The 25,883-nt window shown below is 36.7% G+C and overlaps 1 protein-coding gene across 3 annotated transcripts in view; it reads left to right on the plus strand.

Annotated features, from left to right (window-relative positions):
- Positions 1-25,883, plus strand: part of BMP2K (BMP2 inducible kinase) — a 130,442-nt gene that overhangs the window by 72,882 nt on the left and 31,677 nt on the right. For all 3 annotated transcript variants that reach the window (XM_032400610.1, XM_032400611.1, XM_032400612.1), the window contains exons 8-14: positions 9,080-9,183; positions 10,581-10,660; positions 15,230-15,390; positions 19,344-19,525; positions 20,608-20,706; positions 21,499-21,683; positions 23,786-23,943. In XM_032400610.1, the coding sequence (XP_032256501.1) occupies positions 9,080-9,183; positions 10,581-10,660; positions 15,230-15,390; positions 19,344-19,525; positions 20,608-20,706; positions 21,499-21,683; positions 23,786-23,943 (969 nt within the window). The remainder of the gene's footprint in view (positions 1-9,079; positions 9,184-10,580; positions 10,661-15,229; positions 15,391-19,343; positions 19,526-20,607; positions 20,707-21,498; positions 21,684-23,785; positions 23,944-25,883) is intronic.

The following is a 25,883-nucleotide window of genomic DNA, read 5'->3' on the forward strand; positions in this document are numbered from 1 at the left end:
AGCTAAACACTTTTGATAATTTTAGGATCTAATTGGGCTCTATCTAGTTCACTGGTGCTTTACTGTTTTTCATATGCTTCCTTTATTTTTCAACAAATGTGTAGATTTTAGTTTTTATCAATGTTAATATAAATTTGACCACGTATTAATATCTTTGAACTTATATCTGAGAGCTAGGCAGAACAAAAAAGTTGAATGAAATAAAAGCATTCAAGTAAATGTTGGTATTTTATCTCCTGTGAAAGGGTTTTTGTGGATTTTACTTTTATATATTACCTTCAGTAATAAAAGCATAACAAAGTAGAGATTTTTAAACAAGAACATACCTACAATGCATTGTTTTTTAGAAAACACTTAGATTCTTTGCAATTTTTTCACATGTGACCTTGCCTGTTTCCTGCCATCCCACTTAGGTTTCTCTGTCTGCTTTTGTAATATATAATGAGTGATCTACATTGCTTTCAAAAAATTCTACATTCAGAAATCTGGGAATTGCCTAGTTGTGCTCATAGTTTTTGAAAGTGAAACATTTTATTGCCAGTTAGTTATTCATGCAATGTAGTTGCCTCCACACACTATATCAAAAACTAATGATATACTATAGGCTGGCTAATTGAACATAATAATAAAAAAAAATGAAAAAAAATAAAGCATTAAAAAACATTTATCTTTTTAGTATTAACACTTTTACTAATGCTGCTTATATATCTATTTGATATGACTAAGGATTTTTGAAAATGAAATGGCTGTACCTGATCTTTGTTAAAATTATGTGGCTTGTGGTTATAATAAGAATTTGCATATACTTTTGATTATCACCAATTTTGTCAAGGGTAATTATTATTACCTACTGTCCATAAAGCTCAGTTTAACTATTAATTTCATTATATTTTTCCTGCTGACTTTTCTTCTTAAAAGTAGCAGAATCAGTTATTCAGAATTTTTCTTCTTAGCTTCTGTTACTTTTTCCATTAGACAAATAGTGGAGGTGAATTGAGGGGTGAGGAGAGAAGCATTTTCATTATGGATCTAAGAGTTGAAAAGAACTTAAAGAATATTTAGAGGAGAATGAGAAGCTTAACTAAGGGGGTTACTGAATAGTTATGATGAATGAACAGAGGGCTGGCTGCCTTACCTTTCTTTCAGCGTCTGTGTTGTAAGATGGTTAAGGTAGTACATTGTAGAGGTTAAGAACAAAGCCTTGAGCCAAAGGGCCTGGGCTCACATCTGCTCTGTCACTTACTTGGTACAGAACATTGGGCACCTCCATTATCTTAATCACGTTTCTAAAATGAGCATATTAAAAGTACCTACCTCTTAATGGTTATTGTGAAAATGAAATGAATTATGAAAAGTACTTCTTAGCATGTGTAAGTATTCAGTAAGAGATGGTCTTTAATACTACCATCTTGACTACTATAATAACTATTACTACTGATATCTTTTTTTTTTTTTTAAAGATTTTATTTATTTATTTGAGAGAGAATGAGAGAGAGGGGGGAGGGTCAGAGGGAGAAACAGGCTCCCTGCCGAGCAGGGAGCCCAATGCGGGACTCGATCCAGGGACTCCAGGATCATGACCTGAGCCGAAGGCAGTCGCTTAACCAACGGATCCACCCAGGCGCCCCTACTACTGATATCTTTACTATAATTCTTCGTGAGCTAACCCAGGTTTGATTTTCTGGGTAAGGGGCAGGGCATTCACTTCCAGAAACTCATTAGGATGTTCATTTCCTGTAGAGATTTCTTTTTTCTTCTTCTTTTTTTTTTTTTAAAGATTTTATTTATTTGACACAGAGAGACACAGCGAGAGAGGGAACACAAGCAGAGGGGAGTGGGAGAGGGAGAAGCAGGCTTCCCACTGAGCAGGGGAGCCCGATGCAGGGCTCGATCCCAGGACCCTGGGACCATGACCTGAGCCGAAGGCAGACGCTCAACGACTGAGCCACCCAGGCGCCCTCCTGTAGAGATTTCTTTGGATGCTATGAAGCAGAACTTGGTTTTGCAGATTAATGGTGGCTGTACCAAAGGCTTACTATAAGTTATATGCTCAAGAATATACTGTTAAATGTAACTACTAAGTTTTTTTTTCTCACTGCTTACTTTGTGTAGTGATTTATATGAACATCAGGAAAAGCTTTGTTTTTCTTACTTTTGGGTCTACTGAATCGCTTTATGGTTCTGTATCTTAGCTTTTTGCAGCTCATCTATTGGGTTTAATTTTTTTTTGAAATATAGTTGACCTACAATATTATATTAGTTCCCGATGTATAATGTAATGATTTGATACGTGTATATATTATGAAATGATCACCAGAATAAGTCTAGGTAACATCACCTCACAGAGTTACACATTTTTTTCCCCCTGGTGATGAGAACCTTTAAGACTCTTAGCAACTTTCAAATCTACAATACAGTATTATTAACTATGGTCACCGTGCTGGGTACAGTACATCCCCAGAACTTACTTCTTTTGTGACTGGAAGATTGTACCGTTTGACCCCCTTCACCCATTTTGCCCACCCCTCCCCTTCCCCCACCTCTGGCAACCACCAATCTGTTCTCTGTATTTATGAGTTCATTTTTCTTTTTTTTTTTCTTTTTTAAGAGTCTACATATAAGTGAGATCATATGGCATTCGTCTTTCTATGTCTTATTTCACTTAGCATACTGCCCTCAGGTCCATCCATGTTGTCTCAAATGGCAAGATTTCCTTCCTTTATAATAGCCAAATAATATGAGAGAGAGAGAGAGAGCGCGAATGTGTGTGTGTGTGTGTGTGTGTTACATTTTTTTTTATTTACTCATCAGTGGACACTTAGGTTGCTTCTATGTCTTGGCTATTGTAAATAATGCTGTACTAAACATAGGGGTGCTGATACCTTTTTTTTTTTAAAGATTTTATTTATTTATTAGAGAGCAAGAGCACAAGAGGGGGAAGGGGCAAAGGGAGAGAGAGAAGCAGACTCCCCACTGAGTAGGGAGCCCAATGTGGGGCTCGATCCCAGGACCCTGGGATCATGACCTGAGATCATGACCTGAGCCAAAGGCAGATGCTTAACTGACTGAGCCACCCAGGCACCCTCTGCAGATACCTTTTTGAGCTGTTTTTGTTTTCTTTGGATAAATACCCAGAAGTGGACTCACTGGGTGATATGGTAATTCCATTTTTAATTTTTTGACGGACCTTCATACTCTTTTCCAGAGTGGCTGCTCCAGTTTACATGCTCACTCACACTGCCCAAAGGATTCCTTTTCTCCACATCCCTACCAACACTTGTTATTTCTTATCATTTTAATAGTAAATAAAATTATTTTAATACTGATTTTCTATGGGAAACCAGGAACTTCCTTGCTTGTTTTAATACACTTAAAATTTATTATGGAAATAAAAAAACCCCACAGATATAGGCAGAACAGTTCAGTGAATTATGTGCCTGTTCCCCAGCTTCAGTGATTATTACTCATGGTAGTCTTTTTTCATCTATGGCCTCACCCACTTTTTTATATTATTTTTGAAAATAATCTCAGACATTTTACTGTACCTTTGGGAAAAAAGTGAAAGATTAAGATAGGAGTTCCTTGGAGATTTCCAGTCATTGCTCCTGGGTTACCTCTTGGGCAGGTGTAGAGAGAGGGCTCTGATCCATGATGTCGAGGGGCAGCCACCAGGACTACCCCAAATATACTAACCTGACATACTGATAGTGCCATTTTAGTGTTTTAGTCATGATTGAACACACTTATTATTAGCTATTACATTTGGTTTCATTTCAGCAGTCCACGGAGTAAGTTCTGTAGGCTCTATATACCTAACATGTAAGTTCCTAATACAGACGGTTCTTGACTCTATGATGGCTCAGCTTATGCTTTTTCACCTTTACGGTGGTGTGAAAGCTTACACATCCAGTAGAAACCATACTTTGAATTTTAAGTTTTCATCTTTTCCCGAGTAGCAGTATGTGGTGCGTTAACTCTCTCGTGATGCTGGGCATCGGCATCGAGCTGCAGCTCCCAGCCACCACATGATCTCAAGGGTGAACGATGATGCTTTCGAGCATTCTGTGCCCATACAATCATTTTGTTTTTCATTTTAAGTACAGTATTCAGTAAATTACATAAGATAGTCAATACTTTATTGTCAGATAGGCTTTCTGTTAGATGATTTTGCTCAACTGCAGGCTAATTGTAAGCATTCTGAGCATGTCTAAGGTAGGCTAGGCTAAGCTATGTTCAGTGGGTTAGGCGTATTAAATGTATTTTTGACCTACAGTATTTTTAATTTATAATGGGTCTGTTGGGATGTATCCCCCTCATAAGTTGAGGAAGGTTTGTAACAATCCCCACAGGTTAACAGATAAAAATAACAAGTTAGTGCTTGTTATTAAGTATTTATGGTTGTAAAATCGGAGTGGGTGTTCTCTTTTTAGGTATATTTACTCTAAGTGTAATAAATAGAAGTCTTTGGAAGAGGAAAAGTGTCTTTATGAAAGGAAAACAATTTAACAAAATTTTAAGCAGAAAAATTCTTTTGAGACTTCTGTCTAAAGTATTTTCCTATTAAATTTGTTGAGCTATCAGAGAGGCTGGTTTAAGTTTTACTTAGGCCCAGGCATGGATCTATCATTTTGTATAACTTGAATGGGAACCACTTTATTTAATTTTTGGCTTAAGTCCTTAGTGAAACCATAATTTAACTTGGTCACTGCTACAGCAGCAGCAGCTCCTTTAGCGGCTCTTTTTGTTGGAATATGCATGGATGTTGTACTTTCCTATACAATTTGTTATAAACATAACTATTTCAGCTGCCTTGGGCAAGTGTTTTAATTTTAATTTTTTTTTAAAGATTTTGTTTGAGACAAAGAGCGTGTGTGCATGAGCAGGGGTGGGTGGGTGGGAGGGAGAGGGAGAAGGAGATTCTCTGCTGAGCAGGGAGCCCAATGCTGGGCTTGATCCCAGCACCCTGAGGTCATGACCTGAGCCAAAGGCAGACTGAGCCACCCAGGTGCCCCGCAAGTGTTTTTTAATCAGATATGTCTGATACCTTAGGTGGAAATACTGTGGTAGTTTAATCATACACTGCCTTCAGTGCTAAGACTCTTTTGTGTTCTTAGGTTATATAAGTGGTGTTTGTGTCAATAGAAAGATTCACACAATTAGGAGCAGAGAAATAGCCTTTCATTTCTATGTGGCTAGTGTTTTAAAAGTTGATCTTACATTTTCAGTAGAATCAAGGTCAGTGGGAATGTCTCATGATGATTCACATGTTCACTTTAAATTAAGTAAACAAGGGGCGCCTGGGTGGCTCAGTCGTTAAGCGTCTGCCTTCGGCTCAGGTCATGATCCCAGGGTCCTGGGATCGAGCCCCGCGTCGGGCTCTCCGCTCAGCGGAAAGCCTGCTTCTCCCTCTCCCACTCCCCCTGCTTGTGTTCCCTCTCTCGCTGTGTCTCTCTCTGTCAAATAAATAAATAAAATCTTTAAAAATAAATAAATAAATAAATTGAGTAAACAAGGGTGTATTCGAGCTTCTCTGCCTTTTTTTTTTTTTTTAATGAATTTAAACACTTTTGGATGAACTAGACACATGTATTTCTTAATCCATTCCTTCAGGAACATATTTTTGTAGATGATATGGTTTTATTGTCTTTGAAGTAGGAGTTAATAAAACACTAGACTTGAGGTTTAATTATTATGAGAAAAAATGGGCAAACTACTTAAAAACTGAAGTTGTCACTTTTGGTGGATATGCCTCAATGTTTAGCTGGATTAGAGCTGATACCTCTGTACTCCAGATTATATCATTTAGTTATCGGGGACTACATTTTGCAATGTACAGTCCTTCTGGACAGTTTGGGAAATAATATTATTAAATTAAATGCTTAAAGATGCCTTATTGAGTTCTTTTCCTTTTTCTTTTTTAATGGCTGATAGTATCCAGTATAAAAATATTCAGAGATAAAAATGTAGACATGTTCTACCTATGGATTTCAGCCTCCTCATACTTTAAATTAGAACCAAATCAGAGGGACACAGGAGCTCATCAGCTAAAAGTGTCAATATTAATACTAATAAAGCAGATTGCAGAATGAAATTTACATCTGAAGGCAAATGGGCCTATTCAGTTCCCAAATTTCCTTACCCCTAGTAATAGGCAATGCTGGAAAGCCATAGACTTCCTCCACAGAAGCAGGCCATTTACCAAACATGGTTTCAGAGAGAACGTTTATGTCTGGAGAATTGTTCTGAAAGAAAGAGTATCAGACATTGATGCGTGTGGGCGGTTATTTCTTTTTTCTAGTCTAACAGACAAATCACCGTTTTCTTCTTGGAGAGGAACGAGTTATAGTAGTAGAGAGAGGTCACTAGTACAGTGGTTTTCAAACTGTTTGACTGTGGTCCATAGTAAAAAATATTTTAGTTATGACCTGGTGGACGTGCGTGTGCATGCACGCACACACACACACACACACACACAAAACAAGTTTCATGACACGTTGCTTATACTTACCATAATAATGCACTCTAATATTTTATATCCTATTAAAATAAATGATAGTTGTGACCTTTTAAACTGATTTTATGTTCCATAAATGGGATCAGTACAGTTAGGCAAACTAGACTGGCGTTAGCAGATGTAGTCTCACATGGAAACATAAGCCTGGGAGTTAGAGGTCCTTTTCTTTGGTTATAAGAGGATATCAGTTCTACCCACAGCTTGGTTACCTAATCATTAGGGGATGTTGTGCCGTGCTTAATTTGAGAGAGAGAATTACCTATAAAGATACTGGTTAAAGAACATAAAATCTCAAATTTATTGCCCCTTAATGCTTTTCATTACTATGAAAGAAAAAAATATATAGGATTGCTTGAAGGATCATTCTTTTCCACTCTAGATACTTAAAAAGCTTTTCCTAGATTAAGTCAGGCCAGAAAAGTATATTCTTGTGTCATATTGTTCTCTTACAGAATTTCTTCTGCTGAACTGCATTTAGGTGTTATGTCACTGGTCATCACAGAAGGAATGACCCATTGTCACTCATTGCAATTTCTTAAGGATATTTTTCATTCTGTATGAACCTTTTTAAAAAGACTCAAAGGAGAATTTACTCTTTGCTGTCAATGTTAGGAACAGTGCTTTTTCTTAACACCTGGTTTGTTTTTGTGCTAAGGATACTGTGATTCTTGTAATGGATCATGTTGCTATATTTGTGTCGTCGACTGGAAAGTAGAGAGCTAAATTTTTGGGCTTACATTTATAGGACCAAATCATATACAGTTTCTTCACTGATGTCATTATCCTGTTTTTTGTGGGGAGGGGGCAGGGGCTTTTAGCCATTACTTTTCTATTAGTACTAATTTTCTCATATACTTAAAATGTTATCATTTTGGGGCAGCTGGGTGGCTCATTGGGATAAGTATCTGCCTTTGGCTCAGGTCCTGATCCCAGGGTCCCGAGATCGAACCCCGCATCGGGCTCCCTGCTTGGTGTGGAGCCTGCTTCTCTCTCTCCCTCTGCCTCCCTGCTCGTGCTCTCTCTCTCACTCTGCTCTCTCTCTCACTCTCATTCATTGTTAAAAGTCTCTTTAAATTTATTTCTATATCATGTACTGTTATACTTTTAAAACATTTAGTATTTGTTGGTGTCAAGATCAAATATGATTTTGGAGGATAAAATAAACCTTGTAGATTCCTGGATCTTCTCTGGAATGAGGTTGAATACAAATGAATAAATGTTTTTGGTTATTTACATCTAACAATGGTCACAAAATAAAAAATGAATTTTATAACTAACCTATTTTAAGTATATAAAGTCAAGTTACATGCAGAGTATTTTTTTAAAAAAAGATTTTATTTATTTATTTTTAGAGAAAGAGAGAGAGAGTTGCACACATGCACGGGTGGAGGGGCAGAGGGAGAGAGAGAGAATCCCAAGCTGACTCCCTGCTGGGTACGGAGCTGATGCGGGGCGCTTGACCCCAGGACCCTGAGATCATGATGTGAGCCGAAAACAAGAGTCTGATGCTTATATACTTATATACTTAGATCTTTCTGTATATAATTTTATTAGCAAATTTCAGAATATTATCTAATTGATGCTATATTTTTATATTCCAAATAGGTTTAAAAATGATTTGAGGGATGCCTGGGTGGCTCAGTCGGTTAAGTGGCTAACTCTTGGTTTTGGCCCAGGTCATGATCTCAGGGTCCTGGGTTTGAGCCCCACGTTGGGCTCTGCACTCAGCGGAGAGTCTGTTTCAGGATTCTCTTTCTCCCTCTGCCCCTCCCCCTGCTCACTCTCTCTCTCTCTAAAATAAATAAATCTTTAAAAAATGATTTGAACATTATAAGAACTTAATCAGTGAAGCAGAGTTAGAACATGGAGATGTCTTAACAAAATATGAACTTTTTAGCTGTAGAATTGAGTATAAATGTCAGCCTTCTTGTGAACTTGTGAATTAGTAAGTGACCCAAGAAACAGTCATTTGGTTAGGAAAAGAAAGATCATTTTGGTTAGAAAAAAAGGTCAGGTATTTCAAGCAATGTTTTAAGAGTGGTGTGAAATCTGTTTATAATAGAACCATAAAACTCTACTCATACTTCTGAACATGAAATAAGAACTATGGTGAATATTGTTAGCATCAGTATGGGAAGAATTTTTTTGGAAAACTATAGCGTCAACCCTGAACTACTTTGTTAAATATAATGCTCACAACTTAGTCTTTTCTCAGTGATTCAGGATCATTTGAAAATTAATAGAGGTATTTTAGATAATAATGAAAATAACGACCTCTACTGTGGCTTTGCAACTTTCTTGAATAATTCCCCAGTGTTCACTAAACTCACTGTTCTGTGTCACTTTCTGAGAAGAATATTTATATTTGTTTATTTATACTTCTGGTGCAGAGCTGTTCCATGACTGCTTTTAGCTTCGGTTAATGCTTTAAGTTCCATTAGCAAACTTAACTAGAATCACTGATCTTAGAATGTTAAAAAGTATATATACATTTTATTCTTTTAATGTGCCACTTAATAGCTTCTGTGTGTTCAGTGAAACTTAACATTTTAATCTTTCTTGCAGGGTTCATGCTTGAACCAGATCCAGAGCGTAGACCTGACATATTTCAAGTGTCCTATTTTGCATTTAAATTTGCCAAAAAGGATTGTCCAGTTTCCAACATCAATGTAAGTAGTTTTTCAAGTAGGATATGAATTTAAAATCCCATTTCATATGTATAGATACATATACTTTCAGAATTACTTGTTTCATGACAAGTGGTTTGATAGTCTGTTTGGGGTTAGTATTTTTGATAAAAAAGGGACAGTTGCCAAACTCTGCTGAGGTGCCCTGGGGAGCTGCAGCAGACCTGGGGCACTGCAGGATATTCTTCCTTTTTGAGGGAAACACAGTGATATCTGTTTTTCACAACACAAACTCCTGTTATTAAGTTGTTTGGGTCTATCTGTTAAGTTGGGAGGGTACCTCATGAAAAATTCCTGAGACGCTAAGCACTGGGTAAACTGAAAAAGTCTGGTTACCTTTGGTGTAAAGAGCATAGGTACTGTAAATGGAGAGACCTGGGTTCAATTCTATCAGTGACTGATTTTGTATATTTTGGGAAATTACCTAATGTCTCTTTCTTTTTCTGTGAAAATAATAATTATGAGGATCACAAATAATAAATGTAAAATCCTGTGCCTCATCCATGGAAGGTGTTAAGTTGATAGTAGCTAATATTATTCAGAGGCTTTGAATTATTTTGTCTGCATAGTATACCTAACTATATCAGATTAACTGTGTATGGCAATCTGCTAATTTTAATAAAGGTCTGGGTTCATCACTGATTTTAAGCCAGTCTCAACTTTTAAAGATCATTCTGGCTCTTGTTCTTATAGGTCTTTTTGGTGTGTAAAACTTAGTCCATCCCACTAAAAAAATAAGGAAGTTGGTACTATTTCTTTTTGTTTTTTGAAGCCTCAATGTAATACATGCTCTGTTGAAGATGAAAGTCAGGCAGTTCTAACATTCTAGTAATGAAATGGGTTTATTTGACATTTGACTGTGGATTTTTAGCTTTTCATTCAGCAGATATGTATTTGGGTGCCTACTATAAGACAAACATTATAGAGAGCATAAACAGATGATCTTCTGCTCTTGCTTGCTAGCCTTTACAAGCAGTGTCATGAAAATTATCTGCAATATGTAGAAACAACACTTTCCTCAAATGCTTGGTGTTTGCTTCTTTTTCCAAAGTCATTTGGAAATTAGTCATTGATTTACAAGTGTAATATAATCCTTCTTTTTATCTGATATTTACCTGTTTGTATAGTGGATATGATGATGTTCCGTTTCTTTTCCGAGGGTTTTTGTGGAACATGAATATGAAAGTGACATTTGTGTAGCATGCAGTGATATTTGCAGATTAGATCTGGCAAACATATGTGAACATGTTATAGGTATCTGAGGTGAAAGTAGTATTTCATAGATAGTACTTTTTAAGAGTATATCCATACTGTTTAAATAAAACTTTTTGCAATTAAAATGAAAACCAGAATGAAAAGTTTTATTTTTTTCTTCCAAGAATTCTTCTGTTCCTTCAGCTCTTCCTGAACCGATGACTGCTAGTGAAGCAGCTTCTAGGAAAAGCCAAATAAAAGCCAGGTAGGCAAAGCTATGCTGAGATTTGAAAAGACATTTTTAAAAACGTGTATAGTTCTTGTTTTTAATCCTAGCAAGTGTCATTGATTAAATATCATTTTCACACACAAAAAGTGTATGTTCTTTGTTGCATGTGATGAGGAGCTTAGATAGCAAGTATAAAATAAGCTTTTTTTGCATTAGGTATGGGGTTTGACATCAGTCTTACTCGAATGCTCACCCTCAGCAATTAAGAAGTGATTATGCAACTGGTGATGTTACATTGGGTCATTTTGGGGGGTGTCATTATTTCATCACATGGTAACTAATTTGTGAAATTTTTGTGTTGTGTTTATAGCTAGTATGATTTTTTTTTTTAATTTAAGGAAAGAAATAATTCTTACAGCCAACTATTTGAATATTCTAAATTCATAAGCTCTTTTATGTATTCTAATACATATTTAGAATATGTATTGCTATGTATAATTTATAATGAATCGTTATAACTATAATTCTTTTAAGACTGGTAAAGAAATGTTTTAAATTATCATTCATAGTTATTTACTGATAAGTTTGATATGTATTATGTAGGTTAAGTTGTGTATCTGATCAATGATTGAATTAATGATTGATTATTTTTTTATACTATTTTTGGGTTTAAAAGTTAATAAATAGGATTATATTTTAGATTATCAGACAGGTATAATATTACATGTGGGGAGATTTCTTGGTCACGGCTTTTTTTTTTTTTTTTAAAGATATATTTATTTGAGAGAGAGAGAGAGAGCATGAGCACGCCAGTTGCGGGGGTCGGAGGGTGGCAGAGGGAGAGAGAATCAAAATCTCAGACAGACTCCCCGCTGAGCACAGAGCCCATCTCAGGGCTCGATCCCACAACCCCTGAGATCATGACCTGAGGTAAAATCAAGAGTCGGATGCTTAACCAGCTGAGCCACCCAGGTGCCCCATTCAGAGCTTTTTTTGTATTGTATTTTACTTAGGCAAAGATTTTATTTGACATGAACTAGATAAAATATGTTTATATACCTGTTATATGCAAGATATAGAAACAAAGAAAATTTTAGGAGCGGTGTTTATTCTCAAGGAGCTCACATTCTAATGAAGACAGACGAGAAAACAGTTACAACGTGATATAGATACCAGGCAACTCTGAGAGTGGAGGAAGGGAAAGCTGGGAGCAGAGAAAGCATCCTTTCCCTGGGGCTGCAGCTTGCTAAACTCCTCCTTGAAGGATGAATAGATAGCCACCTGGAGTGATGGGGAGTGAAACTTTAGCAGGCAGGCACTTCAGGCAAGAAGAATGGACTTTGTGAAAGTGCAAGGCTGAAGCATAAGGGGACGTAAACGGGAGTGGTGGGAAATGGTAGCTAGGTGCTGTCATGAGCAACTTGGTTTATATGTCATGCTGAGAAATTTGGACTTTGGCCTTTAAGCCAGTGAATTTTCAACCTTGCAGTGAGCTCTACTATTTGGGACTTTGTGTGAGATGTGTTGTTATAATAATAATAAATAATTTGCTATTTATAAATTGTTAAAATATCATTTGTGAATGACTTTTTAAAAAAAATAATGCCATCACTCTAAAAATATTATCTTCATTCACTTTAATTTTAAAATACACTGTCGAGTAAGAGACTGAAGGAATAAAGTTACATCTAACCTGCAGGAATCTGTTATGACTGACTGTCTTATCTATGACACAGCTGTAGTTAGCAACTGCTGTTAGAGTTGAGTGGCAGTTATGAATTTTTATAGGTCATGTCAGTTCAATTTTATTGTGGTCTTTTAAAATTTTATTTATTTTTTAAAGATTTATTAAGAGAGAGAGAGAGAGAGAGCGAACGTGGGGGGGTTGGGCAGAGGGAGAGATTCTTTCAAGCAGACGCCCTGCTAAGCTCAGAGATGCTGCTGGCTCCAGCTCCATCCCAAGACCCGTGACATCATCGTGACCTGAGTTGAAACCAAGAGTCAGTCACTTAACTGACTGAGCCACCCAGGCGCCCCTACTGCAGTTTTTTAAATAATTATTTTGTCAGTGAGTAAATCTGTAAGAAAGTAGATACAGATTTTTTAAAAAGCATGAGTCAACTGAACAAGAATGATGCTTTGAATATCTCTTCAACCATGACAGAAGTCCTAGCTATACAATTATAAGCAAATGAAATAGTTAATGCAACTAAAATTCAGTGCTGTTAATATTGTTAAATCTGTACATTACATTAAAAAAATTAGGTTCATTGGTGCTTATTGGTCAATAATGTAAATTTACTCTTTATTGATAGAATCAGTAAAGTACTTGAAAAAATTTAAATGTGAATAAAACCTAATTTAAAAAATCAAGTTATTTTTTTTTTTCATGTAAAAGACTTCTTAACAGGGGATGGGGTGATTGAAGAAATCTTTAAATAGTATCATTATTTACATGTTGCAGAGCTTTATGAATATTATCCATTGACCCTGCCTTTACTGTGTGACATTTTTGGTTTTACTTCTTTCTTAAAAGCTCCTTTCTACCTCCCTGAAACCTGCATCTGCTTTTGGGACTCTTAAACCTGGGAGACTTTTGTGACTTGTATCTGCAAATGGGAGGGTTGAGAATTACTGTCCTGGCAGATGGAAACACTGAAGTATTTTAAGAGGAGAGTGTGTTTTAGGAAGATTGTTCAGGTGATAGGGAGTAGGAAAGACAAGGAAGGAAGCAGAGGAAACAGCTTTGTCTACTGTGACAGGGCAGATGAGGCTGCACACTAGTGTTGATACCAGTGATTGCTCAGTCCTTTGTTTCAGCTGAGTTTGTGTCTTCGTGTTGCCTCATCTGCCTGCCCAGGCATTTTCTTCCCATTTCTTCACACAGAATGCTTAATGTCTTTTTACTGTCTAATGAAAGTGTGTTTACTTTTTACCCTCCAGTGCCTACCTGAAGCCTTTGTAGCCGAATTAGAATTACTCCTCTGTGAAACTCTTGACAGTTCTAGCTCGACACTGACTGTTTTCACTGTCTTATATTTTATTGTATTTTCATGAACGCACATCGTATCTTCCTGGGTATACTGTAAATTCTCTGAAGACGGTATTGTGCCGTGTTTGCTGGACACTAGTAATCATATAATAGACACTGGCATTGGAAAACACATTAGGAAACACTACACTAAAGTCTGTAGAACTTTTAATCTGCTTTTTAGAGGTTTGCTCCGCTCATGTGTGTTGTGAGTCTCTATAGAGCGATTTGTAACAGTAACAAGGCAGGGCGAGGTCTGGCCTATACGATCCACTTAATAAAGAATGGATAGACAGATAAAAAGATTGTATAGGATATACGGTCCCCAAATTACTCGAACTTAGGGAGTACAGCATTGGTTTTAGTGTCATATCCATAATTTGAACTCAGTAAGTACTTGATTATCATTAAAATGAGATATAATTGATTAAATGTACACATGATAATTTTATTGCCTTTTCAGTTTTCATAGACTTGTACTATAACCCATCCCATCTAAAACATAAATGTTATTTTTAGAAAACAGCACACATACAGTGTATTTCTATTATGATCTAAAATCTTTTGATTCAATTTCAGTTCTTTTCTTTCTTAGAAAGGTAGTTAAGAGGGCTCCCTCTTGTGGTGTGTACAGATATCAGAGAGAACTGTAGATCTGTACAGTTATTGTATATAGGGCATTCTCCAAATGCAGCAGATATGGACTTGGTAAATCATGTACGCAAACTTTTTAAATACCACATCATTTGAAAAGGTGCTAAGGGAACTTGGTAAAGAGATTTTAGGCAGTCCTGTTGAAAAGTGAACATATGACCCTATTAAAAAGTATTTGAATTTTTGTACTGAATTTATAGAAAAAATAAGTTGATAAATATGTAAGTTAAAGATTCTCCCTGGCCTTTTTTTTTTTTTTTTTGAATAAAAGAAAAGAAAATGTGTCTTTTAGTGTTTTTGCTTTCAAAACTATGCTTACCACTTTGACCACCCCTGTCTGTGGCCTAAACTAAGTCCTAGTGGGAAAAATGTTATATAATTTCCACTCATTGTTCTAAGTAAAGCATAGTTAAAGATTCAAGAAGTTGAATGTGAGCAGGTAGCTCCACTCTGAAAGTTTTGGCTCCTTTTGTTTTGTGAGCTCTGGAGGGCAGTCTTTTCTTTCTTAAGCCTAGAGTCTAAGCTAAAGGAGACTGTTATTTTTTGTTTCTTGTTTTTATTTTTCTGACTGGTTTGGAGAATTGTCTCCTGATTTTGTCCAGGACTTTATGAGAAGGTTTCTGTTTGTTTCTTTTATTTCATCTCCTTAAGAGCAATCCTGTATTCTTTTTCTATCAGCTTCAGCGACAGACTATGAATGGTAGCATGCTGGTTTAAGGAAAATGGTTAGGTTTATTTTATTTACTTTCCTATCTTTATTAAACATTTAATACTTGAGAATGAGACAGGAAGAAGCTAAGAGGACTAATATGATCATCAATAATAATTAAAATGCATTTGTTGAAATAGAACCTTTATAGACAAATAGTGAATTAGAAATAATCCCAGTATTTGGAATAAAATATATTCTTCTGTTGCAGAATAACAGATACCATTGGACCAACAGAAACCTCAATTGCACCAAGACAAAGACCAAAGGCCAACTCTACTACCGCCACTCCCAGTGTGCTGACCATTCAAAGTTCAGCAACACCTGTTAAAGTCCCTGCTCCTGGTGAATTTGGTAACCACAGACCAAAAGGTAATAACACCCCTGCCAACCTTGTCACCTTTATAGTTAACTTAAACCTTTTATGGCTTGATTTCCTAGGAGTATAAATTATTGGCACTTACTATTGTGAAGCAGATAACTTAATGCTGGAAGAAATTTTCTACTGATGTCTGATAAACCCAACTTATTGTTTTCCTAAAGTTGTAAGCAAAAGTAGTTACTGGTAATATAAAAGTATGGTACAAAAAACTTCCAATTTGCTTATTCATAGAGTCATCAACTAGTAGGGTTTGAGGTTGGTAATAAGGTTCAAGAGTATAGAAAATTCTGTATTGTGTTGGAAAGGAGGAAGTTGAAACTCTAGCCTTAAAAAGTTGTAAGTCTTTTCATTGCATCTAGAGCCTTGGCGGAGGAGTCTATCTTGGGTCATGTGGATATTACAGCACAGAAACCTGTCTTCTCATCTGATTTTGAGATTTGTTTTTCTAATCTAAAATATCTTCAGAGCATTATGGTACAGTGTAGTACTTAAAAATTCCCCAAGAAAATCTGTCGAATATTAGATAATAAACTTGTCCTCTCAAGGGTCTGGGGATATAACTTGTAGGCCCATCTCAAGAAAACCTGTTTTGCACTTTATTTCATGATATAGCTGTTTTGCTTTAATGTTAAAATGTTTTCAATGAAGATGTTTTCAATTAGTATACTCTAATGGTTAAGAGCCTACACTTGGCGCCTCATGAACCTGAATGTGAGTTCTGTTTTTCCCATTTCTTAGTAATGTATGTTATAAAAATTCTGGTACCTATTTGATAGGATTGCTGTGAGGATTAAATAACTGCTTAATATAATCCCTTGCCACATAGTATGTCCTTAAGGAATGTTAAATATTAGCTACTATTATTACGATTAAGTATATACTCAGGGAGGGTAATGTTTATTTTACCTGATGCATTGCTGCATACTTCTGTCATGATCAGGCACACCAGATGGAGGATTATTCCATGGAAAAGGGAAAATAGGGGGGTTGAAGCCTTTTGTGTCCATTTCTTAGCCTCACTGTTCTCTCCTGTAAAATGAGAATAACACCTGTTTTTCCTGTTACAAGAAACACATGACAAGGTGTGTGAAATATGGGAGGATTCTGTTTTGTAGTAAGCATTCAGTGTTATTTCTTTTTTCTTTCTGCCATTTTGGGTTGGAGATCCTATTAGTCTCTGTCATGTATCAATGCCCTCCAGCCAAAGACCACTAGGAACATACTTGTGTTTGAACAAATTGGGTTTATTCCTCACATTTCATGGGAATCTGTGGGAGTGTCTCAGTAAGATGGTGTTTGAAAGACTTATTGAAGGATTTGGGCTTGTTTTAGGTGTTTTGGGGGAAGCTTGAAGGAAGTGGGGCTTTGGATTGAATGCTGCCAGGAAGTGGATATGATACCATTACGTATCTTAATAAATCTTACTTCTCTAGAAGGAGGGAAGCAAAAGCCTCAATTGGTATAGAAGTAGCAGTCAGCCGTAGTAGCCCAGATATGTCAGGGAGAGGTTTGGTCATTTTTTGGTTTGGACAGTGTTCCTGGTTTTGGCAGTGTTCAGATGTGATTATGGAGTGGTCTTATTGTCCTGATCCACCACGGTCACAGGAAGCCTTCTCTGATGTGGGCGTTCTGTGAAATTGTTGTTTATTAGGAGCTGTGAGGGTCAGGCCTGCTACCATGGCAGGGATTGCATTTCTTTTCGTCATGCTTCCAACTTAAGTTGGAAAAATAACATTCCTTTTTTCCCCTGTATGTGCATCTTTTAACATTTCTTCCCCCATTAAATATTATACAAGGAGTGACACATGAATATATTCTTTATTCGGGGGAAAAATGTCAAAGTCTCCATTATTTTTTTCTGCAGAGTAAACTAGCAGCAGGTTAGTATGCATTTCCCAGGAGCACTTTTTATGTTCTTGCATGCATATATATAGATACAAATCACTTATGTTGTGTTAACATAAATGGATTCATACCATACATAGTTCTCTGCGCTTGATTTTTTTAACTCTTATGTCTAGGAGAGCTTTGCACATTAGTGCATATAAATCTACCATGTAGTTTTTAATAGGTAGATGATATTCCACAGTGTAGATGTACCATAGTTTATATATAACCATTTAGGTTATTTCCAATATTTGCAATTATTAATGCTGTTGTGGTGAACATCCTTATAACAGACTCTTGATTTCCATGTTAGAGCATTTGTCAGATACTGCCATATTGCCATCCAAAAAGACTTCAGAAATTTACACCATTAACAGCAGTGTGAGTGTCCTTTGATTCTTATCCTTGCCAATACCTGATAGTATTGGTTTTTTAAAATGTTTCCCTATTGATAGGTGAAATATCTTTGTTTTTATTTTAATGTTCTTGATTAATACTACTGTTTCATGTTTACTGGCCATTTGTTTTCTTCTGTGAATTATCTTTTGCAAATTCTGTGAGATTGTTTTGTTTTTATTTTTTATTGCCCTTAAGATTTTGTATTTATGTATTCTGAATATTAGTTCTTTGCCATATATATTGTAAATATTTTCTTACAGTATGTCTTTAACTTTCCCGGTGAATTCACTTAACTTCTCTGAGCCTTAGTTTTATCACTTGCAAAACAGGGAATGATAGTATGATGATTTAATGATATACTTGAAAGCGTTGTTTTCACATAGGATTATTATGATGTTGTTTGGGATTTCTCTGGTGCTCTGTGGCCCTGGCTTAAGAACCAGGGCACTCCTTTTAGCTAGATGTCACTAAAGCAAAGTCACAGTTTGTGAGGTGAGAGGTGAGCCACATGAGTTATTGCATGATGATCACTGGTGTGACTGGGCTTCACCCCCAGCGACGAGCGTTCTACAGTTAAACATCAGGGTCCTAAAAGGTGAACATAGCTGGGGAGCTTAACTTTTAATACTCTACTAAGTGGAAAGAAATACACTTAAAAGGCTAATGGTGGTAATGTCTGTGTGGTAGAATTACGGTTTTAATTTTCTTCTGTATATTTTTATAAATGTTTCAAGACTAATTATAATGAACATGCATCTCCTTAGAATTGGGAAGTTATAAAACTATTTTCATAGAGGTGTTGTATTTAAGGCCTGGGGAGGTTTGAAGATATTGGTGAAAAAGAATCCTTCTCTCCCTCCTTGCACTCTCCTCCTTTTACCCCCGTAGGATTAAATAGCTGCACTTGAATTTATGGTAACTCATTGGAGGAGAATATAGAAATTATGGTATATCACATTTCCTTTCTGATATTGTGTGTCTCTCTTTCATTAATTTCAAAAGTTTATTCTTAGGATTTGCCTTGGGTAAAATTTATGAAGCTTATAAATATCCATCTAGGAGGCAGTGTTAATAGATTCACTACAATAGCGTTTATTGAACATCTGTTATAATAGAGATTCCTTGGGGCCTTAATAGGTCAGTAAGTCCCATCCGTCAAAGGGCCCTAGTTAGGAAATGGCCATGAAGACAATATGTGCAAGGCAGAATGAAATGTTAGAAACCAAGTGGAGGTGTTAGATGAAGGAACGAGGAAGAGAGACTTGAGCTGAAGGGTAAGAAGAATTGCAGTAGGTGGCAGGCGGCAGTGTAGACAGAGAGAACCGTATTGGCAGAGACACATGCCAGTGCATGCAGTAGCTGAGAAACAAGAAACAAAGGACCTGGCTGGTGTGTTCATGGAGAGATGAAGTAGGAAAGAAGCAGCGTTTCTAAGATGTTGACTTGTTCAGAGTTGTGGCTGACAAAATTAACTTTCACAGGTTCTTAAAATTACAGTAAACAGTCCCTTTAGACTATGTGCATATGGAAGTTTCTGTGTTATAAAGTAAGGATAAAATTGCCTTGGTTAATGATCATTGAAAGGAGTATTTTGAAATCCAGCCATTTTGTTGAAATCTTGAGTATGTTAACATACGTTTCTGGGAACCACTTCTAGGAGCACTGAGACCTGGAAATGGCCCTGAGATTGTACTGGGTCAGGGGCCCCCTCAGCAGCCTCCACAGCAGCATCGAGTACTTCAGCAGCTACAGCAGGGAGACTGGAGATTGCAGCAACTTCACTTGCAGCATCGCCATCCGCCGCAGCAGCAGCTACTTCAGGACGCCTGTATGCAGCAGGTCATTCTCCAGTTACTTTAGATACGGAAGGAGTGTTGTGAAGGTCATGCGACTGTTGACTGTCAGGGAACTCCCTGTCAGATCACAGGCACCGTGAACTCTAGATCCAAGTACACATTTGCCCAGTTTCTGGATTGTGGAGGAATATGTATTTTACTTGCATTCTGTGAGATTCTTAAGAATATTCTGTTGAAATAGGTTGCATCATGGCTTTATGAAGCAAAGAAATGTTCGGTCATTGGGCATTATGAATAAACATGGCAATTTACGATGAATGTTATCTTTTTCAGGTTATGTTTTGAGTTAAGAAACAGATTAATAATGTTATTGTTGGAAAGGTGATATTTAGGCTTTAGAAGTAACACTATCTTGGGTCTTCTAGTTTTTTTTCTGCCTGGGTTGGGGGGTGTGTGTGTGTATGTGTGTGTGTATGGAGGGGTGGCATTTACAGTTGGAAGGGACATAGAAAAACATGACCTTAAGTTCTCTTCTGTCCTTTGCCTTATCAGAACCTGCAAATTTCTAGTTTCATTAAACTATTTTAAATTTAATGACTTGTCACAATTGCCTTTCCATCATTTCCTGAAATGTTTTGGAGCCTAGTAAATGCATGGCACTACTCATGGGTGGCTCCCTCTTCTGGTCTTGACTAATAGACCCAGAGCAGAACATAGTTAAGTAGACGGTGCCGTTGGATTGCCGGAAGGTGTCATTGAAGGGGAGATAGAAGAGATTGGGAATGTACTATGAGTCCTGCACACAAGTTACTTCAGGGGTTCTCATCAACTGGTAAATGTGTTTAGGTTTAGTTTTCTTCCAAGCATCCTTAAACTGTGCTGGGAATGGTTTCAGTTGACTGTCTTATGTTTCACAGATAATTTTCAAACCAACGCCAATAAGCACATGTAAGTTATAGTCAGTTACAGACTATAGTTCTTTTACATTGGTGTTTGGATTACTAGTACTGAAATCATTGTTATGATGGTCGGCTCAGTACTAAAAAACCACCCCCAAAACCAAAAAAACTGTGGCACAAAAAAGCCTGCATAATATTGATGAATTTCTTTGTTTTTTCGTTGTAGTATCAACAGGCAACGCAGCAGCAGCAGACCCTTCAACAGCAGTTTTTAGTGCGCTCCGTGTATCAGCCGCAGCCTTGTGCGCCGCCGTATCCCGCAACGGTAAGTGTTACGTGGTTTCCAGAGACTTCTCTCTGAGAATACGTTCCAGGGTTGGAATTCCCGGTATGAATGGTATTATGCAGAATTTAATTATTCAAATTCAACTCCAGTCAGTTAATTAACACATTTTTAACAGAGCCACTGGTGTGTTCTAAAGCAGTTTGACATGGGTCTGAACCGTGACACCTGAATTTGGTACCTTGTAACCGACGGATGGTATTTTTCTCTTACCTCGTAATATAAGGGAAATGCTCTCTTTCCCATGGTCTTTTGTCATATGTCTCTTTCATTTGGCACATGTCTGTTGAATAAAAAAAAGAAACCCAAAGAGAAATTGGCATTTGCTTCAGAGAATAGTGTGACCTTTTTTTTTTTTTTTAAGCAACTGCTGTACTAGTGACTGTAAGCTACTCTCTTGTCTTTTTCTTAAACTATTCAAAGGAGGATTTTTGAATCCTGTCAAGTGAGCCTAGCTTCACAACTTTTTTTTTTTTTTTTGAGGTATAATTGACATAACATTCTATTGGTTTCAGGGATACAACTGTAATGATTTGATAATTGTATATTTTGCAAATGATCACCATAATACATGCAGTTAACTTCTTAAATAGACTTATTTTTATCTTGCTATGATATTCTAGTTGCAAGCTATTCCTTCCTATGTAAATTGTTCCTCAGGCTTCTGATTTTCCTGCCAGCGTGAAAAGGAAAGACTGTAGTAAATAGCTGTGCTGCCGACTGTGCTTTAGTGACATCGGGCCCTGTGTTGTGTAATGGCATTTCTTGTTTCAGGTGCAGCAGTCCCAGCAGGCTTTCTTGCAGCAACACATGCTAGCTCAGCATCAGCACTCCCAGCAACAGGCTTCACCTGCCTATCTTACCTCCCCGCAAGAGTTCCCGCCCGCCTTAGTTTCCTATACTTCATCACTTCCAGCTCAGGTTGGAACCATAGTGGACTCCTCTTACAGTGCCAATAGGCAAGTATTTTTCCAGTGAATGCGAAAGAAATGATTGTGGAAGTGGGTGTAAATGTGGAGTGGAGTCACTAAGTGGCTCCTGAATTGAGAGCCCATCTTTTTGCAGAATCCTCCCTTTTCTCTCACTAGTCCTCTCTTCCTGGCCCTGAGCATCCCTGTCCTTCCTTGCGTTTCCGTCGGTTAGGTCTGCTAATTGCTATTTGTAGGTGAGGCCTAGCAATATATCTAGTAGTATTTAAGGCTAAGGAAATGAGTGGCTTATATGTTAGGACATTCTTTGTAATTTAAATAGAAACAAAACCCTGATGGGCTACTTTAGTAGTTTAAAAAAATAATCCTTGTAGACAAGTTAATTTTGTCTACTTATATATTATTACTTTCAATTAATTTGATAATATTTACTCATAAAGTTTGTCTAATTTGGTCTAATTCGAAGAGGTACAAAAAATAGTAATGTGTCATTTGGTTCATTTTTAAGATAGTGCAAGCTTATTGCAATCATAGCCTAATATACTTTGGATATTTAGATATATTTTGTTAGTAGAGTTATTTTTCATGGATAATTCATATTGAAAACATTACAGTAAAGAACGGTGGTATAAATTTTCTCAAACTCAGATTTGAATTGGGGAGTGCTTAAGGATTTTGTAATGAAAAATCTGTTGACCATTATGAATATTTCCTAGTATTTTTAGATACGTAGGAGGAAGTAGCTATTAGAACTTTGATTATGGGAACACTAAAGAAGTTCTCATACAATATTATTTCAGGATATGAACATTAGCTGGGAAAAGGTATCTGCAAGCTTTGGCTAGGAGTTAGGCATGAGAAAAAGCAACAGCAGTAGCATACTTACTCATTGAACATGTCAAGAGAGGGATAAAATACACAGTTTGCTGTAGTACACCTCCCAGCCTGTGTGTGTATGTGTGTGTGTGTGTGAGAGAGAGAGAGAGAGAGAAAGAGAGAGAAAGAAAGGGAGAGAGGGAGGGAGGGAGGGAGGAAACAAATGGATTTATTGAAGTGTTTTCCTAAATCAAAAGTTTAGAGGCATGAATTAGGACAAGTATGTCTAAGTGCAGAGCAGGGCATTAGATCAGAGGCTGGTTTAAAGATCCAGATTGGTATTTGCCAAATTATTTGCTGTTTGCCTACTCTAGGATTTCCAGGCTAGTTTGAAGGAGAGGTATCCAGGGGTTCTTAAGTTAAGAAATCTTTAGACTCTCACCTTCTCTTAAAAGCGAAGAGACCTATTAGATAACTTTCATAAAACGAGTGGTTCCAGGCTCCAAACTATATAGATAGTTAAAATGCCATGAATTATTTATTATGTAGAAAATAGCCCTCATCTAGTTTTAGCTAATTCATAAAGCACTCCCAACAGTTCATCTTTTCTTGGTAGCTGTATAGAGAATGCCTTTGTCAAAAGGAGAATTGTTGTGGTGTCTCAGCATAACCAGGACATAAGATCATCTTATTCAATAGGGATTTTAGGGTGATATTGTTTGACTTGGCAACTGATTATCACTTTAGGGCTATTCACTATGATAATCGTAATATTTATTGAGTGCTGATTTCTTTTTCTAGGCACTGTTCTCTTTTTTTTCTTTTTAAAAAGATTTTATTTATTTATTTGACAGAGAGAGACGCAGCGAGAGAGGGAACACAAGCAGGGGGAGTGGGAGAGGGAGAAGCAGTCCTCCCGCTGAGCGGGGAGCCCGATGTGGGGCTTGATCCCAGGACCCTGGGACCATGACCTGAGCCAAAGGCAGACGCTTAACGACTGAGCCACCCAGGCGTCCCTAGACACTGTTCTCTTTATGTGTATTAAGTAATCTTCTCAGTAACCTTATGAGGTAGATACAGTTCCTCCTCTTTTACAGATGAGGAAGCTGAGAGAGGTTACGGAACTTGCCCAAGGGTACACATCAAGGCAATTCAAATCCCAAGTGGTGGTGTCAATCTATGCCCTGATCTGCCATCTCCATCATCATAAAAGGATCTGATTTTCTAAGTTATTTAGAAAGTATGAACTAGGGCACTTTAGAATTTTCAATTCTAATGTTTTTTTCCTTCTTTTCCTCTCTTAATTATTACTATAGGTCAGTTGCTGATAAAGAGGCAGTTGCAAATATTACAAGTCAGAAGAACATCAGTAACCCACCTGATATGTCAGGGTGGAATCCTTTTGGAGAGGATAATTTCTCCAAGTTAACAGAAGAGGAACTGTTGGACAGAGAATTTGACCTTCTAAGATCAAGTAAGGGACACTTGAAGGCTTATTTTGCTTCACAGTAAAATAACAGCTCTATAATTATTCAGCAAGGCCAAAGACTGTTTTGAGATGGTAAATAGAAAATTCTTTTTGCGCATTTGAGGGCAAAAATCAGGCCATCTTCTTTTACATATACTATCAAACTATGTTGTGTGCATTAGAAATCGATTGCTTGGTAGTAGCTATTAAACCCAAGATTGCTAATAACATGCTGATTCCTAACACTTAAATACTGCATATCTTTGAATGTTAAATTCAGAGTATCTCTAAAACATGGAAAATTAATGTTCAAATGAAAAGGGAGACATCCGTATCTTGCTTACTAATCATTTTGCTGCTCTGTTTTCTTGCACACGCAGTAGAAGATACTGTGGTTCTGAGATGCCCTTTGAAAGTGCCTGAAAGGAAACAGAAATGGGCTACTACATTATGTTAATGTTTTGTAATGCCCTTTTAATGAGTGCTGACATAAAAGGGCTGCTTTGTTGTCCTGATACGGCAAAAGTTAAATAAATTATTTTCCACTTTGAATCAGATATCTCAATGTTTTTACTTGGAATCATTGCCTTTTCTTAAACTACCTAATATATATGTCAAGCCTCACTACACGTATTTTAGAAAAGTTCTTTTTCGGGAAAGGGAAGTGTGGAATGTTTTGAGGAGGTTGCAAAATAGCAAAAAGCTCACTTCTGGAGTATGTAGATAATTTTTAGGTTTCAGAGGCTTGTACGTGTGTGTGTGTGCACGAAAGCGTGCATGTGCATGCATATCCAAGTGTGTTTTCCTATTTTGCATGTGAAAAGAAGGTCCTAATGGTTCCTCATTATAGTTCCTAGCTTCTATTTTATTTTAGGTAACTGACTTTATGAGAACATTTATTAGATGAATTGCTTTGTTCCCAAATGATATATATTTTATGTAAAATTTATAAATGCCCTGAATTCATGTAAGAATAGTTGTTTGGGATTTAAATTTGTATTTTACATATTGGTTATATGACTATGAAAACTTAAGTTGATGATTAATGCAGATATAAACATGAGTTTTGAACCTTTAATAAAGGTTTGTCAACTTTGGTGAAACCAAACTTACATCTTTTTATTAAAGAAAGTTTTTTTAAACCATGACTTTTTTGTTTGGCATTTTTAGTATACCTTACGTTGAGTAGCCCCAAAAGCCAAGTTCTAAAAAAAGGAAATAACGTATCTCTTTCTTTTGGGGGGATGGCAGGGTGACATAGGGGTTAACCAAATCAATATAATTTATAGGGTTATTTTGAAAGCAAAAGGTAAAATTAAAATATTCATTTTAATGTGTTCTGACCAGGATAGTAACTGAGGGTTTGCTAAATCAGTATTTTCCACTCTTTGGGTAAAACTCGCCCTTTTTTTTTTTTTTTTTTTCCCATCAGTTTATGGAATGGGTAAAATATTCACATTATTTTGTACCTTATAAATAAAAATGTGTCATTCAAACTCCCTAGAATTTGTAATGACAACCAAGTTTTATTTACTTCGCATAGGGAAGAATGGCATATAAAATATTCATGTATATATAACTTCATAAAAATTGGGTTTAGCATGTAAAACTCTTAGCCAGCTATTTGCTTTCAAACTTCAAGGTCAGATGACATTTGTAATTTTTGTATGTATCTGTGCACACGTGTATGCCAAAGAATTTAGACTTCATTGCATGTTAATTATGGAAAGATACTAAGTTCCAAATGAAAGTGCAGGAGGAGCTTATCTGAAGGTCAAACTCAGAGCAACTCAGCCATTTGGGAAAATGCCTAGATGGTCCCTGAGCTATTGAAATAATTTCACTGTCACAAGGCTGATGTACTTAAATTGGCATCTAGTACCAGAAAACATACGTGAATTCTCATCCTTGGCAATGCCACTTAACTAGGTTGTAATCTCAGTAAA

The sequence above is a fragment of the Phoca vitulina genome, unplaced genomic scaffold (genome assembly GCF_004348235.1).
Source record: "Phoca vitulina isolate PV1807 unplaced genomic scaffold, GSC_HSeal_1.0 scaffold3, whole genome shotgun sequence".
NCBI lineage: Eukaryota > Metazoa > Chordata > Mammalia > Carnivora > Phocidae > Phoca > Phoca vitulina.